This window comes from Glandiceps talaboti, chromosome 18 (genome assembly GCF_964340395.1).
Source record: "Glandiceps talaboti chromosome 18, keGlaTala1.1, whole genome shotgun sequence".
Taxonomy (NCBI): Eukaryota; Metazoa; Hemichordata; class Enteropneusta; family Spengelidae; genus Glandiceps; species Glandiceps talaboti.
Genome location: NC_135566.1, coordinates 12,410,239 through 12,418,903, shown reverse-complemented (window position 1 = coordinate 12,418,903; position 8,665 = coordinate 12,410,239). Strand labels below are relative to the sequence as shown.

At 37.4% G+C, this 8,665-nt stretch overlaps 3 protein-coding genes across 3 annotated transcripts; all 3 read right to left on the bottom strand.

Annotated features, from left to right (window-relative positions):
- Positions 1-999, bottom strand: LOC144449681 (beta-1 adrenergic receptor-like). Its single transcript, XM_078140255.1, has one exon. The coding sequence runs from the start codon at positions 997-999 to the stop codon at positions 1-3; it is 999 nt and encodes a 332-aa protein (XP_077996381.1).
- A 930-nt stretch (positions 1,000-1,929) lies between these two features.
- Positions 1,930-2,958, bottom strand: LOC144449680 (adrenocorticotropic hormone receptor-like). Its single transcript, XM_078140254.1, has one exon. The coding sequence runs from the start codon at positions 2,956-2,958 to the stop codon at positions 1,930-1,932; it is 1,029 nt and encodes a 342-aa protein (XP_077996380.1).
- A 1,728-nt stretch (positions 2,959-4,686) lies between these two features.
- Positions 4,687-5,703, bottom strand: LOC144449679 (octopamine receptor beta-1R-like). The gene has a single exon (XM_078140253.1). The coding sequence runs from the start codon at positions 5,701-5,703 to the stop codon at positions 4,687-4,689; it is 1,017 nt and encodes a 338-aa protein (XP_077996379.1).
- Between the last annotated feature and the right edge of the window lie 2,962 nt (positions 5,704-8,665).

The window sequence follows — 8,665 nt, the reverse complement described above, 5'->3', positions numbered from 1 at the left end:
TTAGAGTTCTACATCAACTACGGGAGTTCGACATGAAATTCTCCTGTGCGTTTTCATCTTTTCGTTCCTTCCAAGCAATTTCTTAAACGCCCCTCTAAATTCCTTGCTCACCCATGCATAAATGGCAGGATTAAGGGCTGAGTTACTCACTGATAGTGATATAGACAGGAAGAACAACCAAGGTGTCCCACATATTGGCCAGTCGACCGAAGTTGAAGAAAAGAGTATAATTGGCGGTAACCAGCAGACGACAAAAGCTCCGATCACTATACTAAGTGTCTTGACTGCTTTCAAATCATTTTTGTATGTTGCATTTTCAAATAATTTGCCCTGTTGTGCAATTCTCTTGGAATGTTTTCTTGCTATCCAGAATACATGTAGATAGAGGAATGCCATAATGATGAATGGACCCCCATAGAATATGGCAAACAAAGAAGGCAGTGTGTCTACGCTGTTACATACGACATCGTAAAAACTGATGTCACTATTTACGGCAACAGACAAGTAATGCAATAATAAATAGATTACAGGTATTAACCAAGTTATAAATATGGTTCCTTTTGCCCTTCTTGGTGTCATTGTTGTGTGATACGTCAATGGCGTTGAAATAGCCAAGTGTCTGTCTATTGCGATGACCAGCAGATGTATTATCGATGCAAGGGTTCCAGTTTCAAACACCGTGGATTGTAGAAGGCAGAAGTAAATACTTCCTCGTCTTGGAATTACGTCAAGTGTTAAACCTGCATTTAAGACCGCAGCCAACACGACCAGCAAATCGGCATAAGCAAGACTACATATGAAATAGTTATTGACAGTTTGAAGCACTGGAAAACGATGAACTGACATAATAACCAGGACGTTGCCGACAATGATAGCTAGGACTATGGTAGATGTGATAAGCAAAACAACAACGTATGCCGCAGTGAAATCATAATCACACCTTTGATCCGTGCTATTGCCTTCTTCGCTTGTTGTGTGGATAGCTTCAGACACATTCATCCTGACCGTCAAACATGGAAGTTGTTGGGCTTATCAGAAGTCGAAAATGTATATCAGCAGTAGATGTGTTTCTCATAAAACTACATCAACTCGTTTGACTATATTTACCTACATCATTTGATCTGCTAACAGCTTCTAACGTCACCGCATCAAAATCTATAATGTAGTTCGACATCTTCAACTGGTACAGCTTAATGGATTGAATCAATCATTTCTGACAAACCTGACATAAGTTCCTTTCGTAAATTTCATACAACTTCTTCTATTGACGTCAATGGCACTGTGTAATTACTTAGATACGATCCATATAAGGTAACATTATTCTTTGTATATTATAACATGCTTTTTCAATTTACCATTGTTTTATCAAAAACAAAGATTAATTTTGAACATAATTATGAAGAATTTCATTTATAGAAAACAAAATTAGAAGAGTTCATAGCTGACTATATTATAGCACTTCGACAAGATTTTAAGAAATGGCCATTTACTCCATCAAATGATTTGATTCTCGCTCCAAAGGATGAGTGTAACATGAAATATAAATATATAGACACATAAACACACCTTTGCAGGTAGCTAGTGCAATACCTAGACTTTTGGGGCTAAACGTAGGTTAGCATCACAAGTTGGCATGCTAGTGATGTGACCATTGCTTTCAAAACTTCTTTTTTTTGTTAAAGTGATTGAGTGCATTCATATATTGCGAATTAACTCTGATGCGGCCAAGAAAATAACTCATCTAGATGCAAAACCATTCCCCACTCATTTTGACATTGAGAACATGATTTACTGTTTTTTCGATAGTCAAAGACCGAAAGACCCCCGTGCTAAATGAATAGTGCCCTAGGGAAAATAGAATACGACTAGTGCATGCTTTTTGTAAATTGACGTCGCTATTGGTCACTAGTCTATACCACGTGACACGAGTCATACGTCTTGGAGTTCTCTATTGGCTGCTGAAGTGGCGTTCGATGATCTCTGTGTTTGTATTTCAAAAACATTGTTCCATGTTAGTAATTTCTTAAATGATTCTCTAAATTCACTACACCTATATGCATAAATAGCAGGATTGAGTGCAGAGTTACTCACTGCTACTGATTGGATAAAGAAGAACACCCAAGGTGTACCACATGATGGCCAGGGGAGATAATTTGCAATGAGTAATGCAATTAACGGTAACCAGCAGAGCACAAAAGCACTAAGTACTACACAAAGGGTCTTTGCTGCTTTCATGTTTTTTCTGTAACTTGTATTTTCAAACGACTGACCCTGGACGGCTATTCTTCTTGAATGTTTCCTCGCAATCCAGAATATGTGTGAATAAAGGATCAGCATGATAGTGAATGGTGCTACAAAGAAGATGGCGAACCAAAATATCACAATCTCATGTGGCAGTATACCGTCCATGTTGCAGTAGACATCGTGAACGTTGACACCACTTACAATCACACAAACATATTGAGATGCCAGGCAAATTACAGGTATTGCCCACATCATCGTTAAGAGTACTCTTGCCCTTCTTGGTGTCATTCTCACATGGTAGAGCAGTGGGGACGTGATGGTAATGTATCGGTCCGCAGCAATAAGCAGTAGATGCACTATTGATGTTTGGCATCCTATTTGGAAAATTGTGGATTGCAGCAGGCAAAAGTAAATACTGCCTTTCCGTGGAATTCCCCGTAGACTCAAGCCAGCATTGTTAACTGCAGTCACGATGACAATCAAATCCGCGTAAGCCAGACTACAGATGAAATAGTTGTTGACAGTTTGAAGTGCTGGAAAACGGCGAACCGATAAAATCACCAGGATGTTGCCGAAAATAATAGCTGCTACGATGATAAACGTGATAATGGCAATTATAATATACGCCTCGGTCGACTCTGTATCACAGTGTAGTTCATGATCAATTTTTTTTTGACTTGTGTTAGTTTCATTTACAGTCTCGTAGATACCCATCTTGACCACAGATATAACATGGATAAAGTATCGCAGCAATCAGCTAAGATGTACTAAAACAGTAGCAGTATTAGCGTTTATATGTTTCTCTGACGAATCACAACATGCAAAATTAATTGTAAAATGCCTGTGAATGGCATGGTGGCAGTTATGCCTATCTTGTTTCAAGGGAAACAAAACCCTGAGGTAGTACGATCTATTGCGCTGTCAATACACCTTATTTGATTTCACTTAGACGGTAGCGTCTGTATCACGCAAACTCATTTATGTAATCAAAACAAATGCTTTCATTTCGTGTTCGTATATTTATTGGTCTAAATAAAAGATTCTTTGTGTGGATTTTGAATTACTGACTTCCTAACCCTTAGGAAATAATAACTTATACAATAGATGGGTCAGACATGAAAACACCATAGTTTGATGGTTGTCATGGGTATATTTTCATATTTATAGCACCCAGAAGACAGAATAACAGATTGATATTGCATCAAATCTTCCTTTTGCTTTCATTTGGTGAGGATTGATTTGTTTTCTTTGTCACAGTTGTATATATAATAAAAAATAGTCCTGTGTCTGTCTCGTTTATAATGTGTCCATGACTTTTGTTTTGTGCTTAATACCGTACTGCAATGTTCCTTTGGTGTGTTTCATGAATGTACATTTCGCGATTTCTATGTACATTTCATTATTTTGTCACCTGGATTAGCTTCTCTCCGTCCAATCACATCCATGTTCAATTTCTGACATCCAATCATTTACGTTTCTCTTTCATCACATAATCTTATAAGTATGCGCGACAAGGTAGTTGAGGCAGAGGTGCAGACGTGGCCGGTATGCTTACACCGGTGCAACTTTTCTCGTGTATACTCTCAGAATAAAGATACTTTCGAGTCACAACCACAATGTCTGAGACTTATGTTCTTGGTGCACCCATCGTGACACATGTAATATTCTAGAATTATATCAGTCACTGTGTCATATCGTCGACGTTCCTGTACTTACTTTTAATGCAATTAACTTAGAGATGTTGTCATGAGAAAATAACTTCAATCAATACCCTTTCAAACAAAGGTCGTGGACATATATTTTCACATTACATAAATATTATTACATTATTAATAAATAATACATTTGTTCACATATCTCATGAACTATACAAGGTGAAACAAGTCAGGGGAAATGAGTAATAGAAATTTCCATAAAGTTCTGGAATACAATTATGTAACTTTTCGATGTGACTAAAAAATGATATTTTTCCCATTTTTTGTATCATGGTCTAACATCTTAATATTTCGATACATCCTAGAAATGTGGTTGAATTAATATATGGTAAAACAATCATATATTATAGCGAAGTAGCTATATCATTGTCAACGCAGATAAATAGTTTTATGGAATCTTCCTTGATTCATCCTACAGTGATGATGATTTGTGTTTACAGTGAGATAAAACGTTACGGTATCATGTTATGCAGTTACGATATATATCACTGTCTCTATTTTCTTTTATGTTATTTGCAACTAAAGACATTGCGTAAGACATAAAAAAAATGTCGTGCTGTCTTACTGAAACTCTATACTCACTCTGGTTTGGTAGTAAGTTTGTTAACTTATTGTACGTACAAAATTTGAAAAAGCTAGAAAGTGTGAGAAAGTTTGTTATTGTTGACAAGTCCCCAAAAGATATTTCAAAAAGTTCGGAATATGCAGTAACTGCTCTGTGGAATGTCTATGAAACATCTTGGCGTTCTCTATCGACTGCTGAAGCGTTTGAAGGTTCATGATTTTGAATTTCAATAGTTTTGTTCCTCGTGAGTATCTTCTTAAATGATTCTCTAAATTCAATACTTCTGTATGCATAAATAGCAGGATTGAGTGCAGAGTTACTTACAGCTAATGATACCAAAATGAAGAACAGCCAAGGTGTACCACATGCTGGTCGACGAAGACGATTTGTAGTGATTAAGATCAGTAAAGGTAACCAGCAGAGCACAAAAGCACTAAGTACTATACAAAGGGTCTTTGCAGCTTTCATGTTCTTCCTGTAATTTGTATTTTCAAACGACTGACCCTGGACGGCAAGTCTTCTTGCATGTTTCCTCGCAATCCAGAATATGTGTGAATGAAGGATCACCATTATTATGAATGGGACTGGAAAGAAGATGGCGACCCAAAATATTACAAACCCTTCTGGCAATATACCGTCCATGGTGCAGGTGATATCTTGCATATCAAACCCAGCAACAGCCACGTACAAGAGTTGAGATGAAAAGTAAAGTACAGGTATCGCCCATATCGTGAGTATCACAACTTTTGCTCTTCTTGGTGTCATTCTCACGTGATACAATAGTGGTGATGTGATAGCAAGATGTCGATCCACTGCAATGATTAGCAAGTGTAATACTGATGTTCGACTACCAATTTGGAAAACCATGGATTGTAGCAGGCAAAGGTAAATACTACCTTTCCGTGGAATTCCACGTAGACTCAAACCTGCATTGAAGAGTGCAGTCACGATAACAATCAAATCAGCACAAGCCAGACTACATACGAAACAATTGCTGACAGTTTGAAGTTCTCGAAATCGATGGACAGATAAGATTACCAGTAGGTTTCCAAAAATGATAGCTACTATGATGAAAAATGTAATGATACAAATCGTAATGTATGCCTGGGTCAACTTTGTGTCACATTGAAGTTCATGATCATTGTCTGTTTGGGTTGTATTGATGTCATTGATGCCCATCCTGGTTACAGGTATTAGGTGTAGGGTATATTATTGCAAGCTGCTGTTACAAGACAGACGTGTAGATACTCCCGTTCCCTTTGAATATATAGTGAATCAGTTTCAATGGTGATGGTGATGGTATAAAAATGTAATTGCAAAATGCAAATAAGGAAGCAAGGAACTGCCTTGGTTGACAGCTAATATAAGATACGAAGCTCGATAGATATATTTTAATTAAGAAATTGAAAAGATTCTTCACAAAGGAAATGAAGATCCATTCGCACACTTTATTTTGTGAAGTTTACAAGGTTGGAACAGTTCCTACTCACTTGTGGTACATAATACGCCCTCTATCAGTGTAATGTGTTCTTGATTTGGTTTCAGACATCATTTGCCTCAGTGATATATAACAATGTACAGTAAGTTTGACAATGCTAATACATTCAAATTTATGTGGCCTCACTTTACCGAGGCCATTCTAACTTTTCATGTTTGCATAGGGATGGCAAATCATCACGAAGCTGCAAGTATCACACCCTAGCAAGCCTTAAGGCTACGATATAGTGTATTAGTACAGAGCCCTAGAAATCTGTCGTGCCTCGTGGATTAGAAGTTGTTAAATGGCAGGGGTGGGTGGGTGGGTGACAATTACTAAAACGTTTTAGGGATGTTTATTGCGTACTATATACTAGTAACTTAGGTAACTTTCATTCGATGAAGTATGGCAAAGACAGGAACAGTATTGAATTTTTTCTCTAAGGATGACGAGCTTATTAGCTAAATTTATATGAACATTTGACAAACAACTCCACTAATATTAGTATTATGTCAAAGTTCATCTTTGCATATATGTAATTTTTTATAACTCAGTCAATACTTTTGTAATCTATACCACTGATTTAGAGAAAACGTGGCACACTAAACAAAAATGTCCCCTTCAGTAATATATATACATTTTAAGGGTGAGCTGGAATACAATAAATAAAATATGGTAATCCTATATGCCAATAAATAATTTAAGAGCAACGCACATGAAATGTTTAAAATATTTAACATGTTTTCCAGATGCTTTGAAGATCACCCATACAACCCCCTCAGGCCACTCGTATTTTCCTTCGAATTCTCTGAACGACGAAAAATATTAGGGAACAATAACTTATGGTCGTAATGTGTGTTTTTTTTATTTACAAATAAATCAAATGTACACATGTAATCATTTACACGTCATTCACTTTGTCCTTTATTGTAGAAAAAATCGGTGTTTCATTCATTAAAAATCCAAAATAAATATTGTTCATCCATATGGCCACCTTAAAGAATCAACCTCTAATTAATACAACACAAATAGCTTTGACAGCATCGAAAACGTTAGATTGGAAAAAGCGTCTCATAGGTATTGACTCTTTGAAAAGCTGATGAATGGAACATTTTATCAGAGAAAATGCGAGTAGAATACAGAGTTTGAATGTACCACATTCGGCACATGCTCTACGACTGCACGAGTTGTTAATGAAATGACGTTACGGCAGAAAAAGGTCGTGGCTAACAAACAGACTTACAAAGGGACGTTAGCATTAACCCAGTGGTCAGTGAAATCACGCAAGATTTTGAAGCACGTAGAGCCGGTTTCAAATCTTGTGTACGAAAACAAAACTTTCAGAAGGTGAGTCAATGTAAAGATTTTGAATCAAATTACATGAGGATTAAATTTTACTCACCAGTCTGTTCCCTAAATCGTGGAGATGCCAAACTAGATCTGCAAACGCCCATCAACGTGCAGTGCCACAACATCACTGTCCTGGTCCTTTCAAACCGAAATTAAAGCCCAGAAAGAGAAAGTTGATGGAAGCACGTGTTGCAAAAGTGTCAGGTGGCTGAAATGAATTGGCCAATCACTGCACTGACCTGTTGCACACAACAACTTGCGGATTTGAAAGCTCATCCTCAAACCCAATTGGCCAATGTCTATTCAACAATCTTATCTTCCAAACACTTCCAGCTGTTGGGTGAGTTATTCAACTTCTTTTAACTGTATTCACGTATTGGGCCGAGAAATTTTATCTTTTACGTGTTTAGGGGGGGGGGGGGGTTCCGAGATGCACAAAGGTCAAGGTCAAGGTCAAACAATGTTCAAATTATTGTTTGTCAACAGTGAATGAGTTTTAAACCCTATACTACCATTGCTTGTTTGTTGCCGATTCACCATTCATATATAAAGATGTCAACCCCCCCCCCCCCCCCCATGACAGACTGGTCATTGAAATGATACATCATCTCACGAAAAGAACAGCCGCCAACATATCAATAGTGTTATTTACGAGTAGATCATCCTACAGTATTCAATCCTGAATTTATGGGCCAACCGTGTCGTGTTTAAAAAAATACCCTTTTTAGCTAACAGATGGCAATATACACAATAGGATATTTTAATACGATTAATGATCGATATTGTCACAATGCAATGCTTACAATACATGTCGTATAAAAATCTCTAAGTGCAGCTGGCGACACTATAAATTAGCACACCTATAATTTAAACTTTTGCAAGTCATAAGATTCAAATGTCTAGCTGGCGTTCGTAGCAACCGTTGTTATATTGTCGACAAGAATATACCGACAATAGTTTAAAACTGTAATCTTGGCACCACTTAGCACCACCAGAAATGGGTTTCACGCCACTAAAATAGCACACATCAGATGATTTCCCCGAGTCGTTGTCACTACGGTAGTGGTGTCCTTATCAGGTGCAATTGGTATGTGAACGTCTGCCAATAGAGTTCCCATGTCACGAAAGAGTACTTGAAGGATTGACTTGTAAACAGTACACACAGGTACAGGGTCACACACAGGGGTCAAACCAATGGCTACAGACAGTGAATCTGGCATGCATATTTTTGTGTTCTATGCACATTTTCTGGCTGTCCTGATTCTGACTAGTGTGATGATATTTGGTTTGTTAGCAGTTGTCATGGTAATATTC

What these genes read in the sequence shown, in the direction of transcription:
- LOC144449681 (XM_078140255.1), bottom strand. Translation starts at nt 999, where the DNA reads ATGAATGTGTCTGAAGCTATCCACACAACAAGCGAAGAAGGCAATAGC.
- LOC144449680 (XM_078140254.1), bottom strand. Translation starts at nt 2,958, where the DNA reads ATGGGTATCTACGAGACTGTAAATGAAACTAACACAAGTCAAAAAAAA.
- LOC144449679 (XM_078140253.1), bottom strand. Translation starts at nt 5,703, where the DNA reads ATGGGCATCAATGACATCAATACAACCCAAACAGACAATGATCATGAA.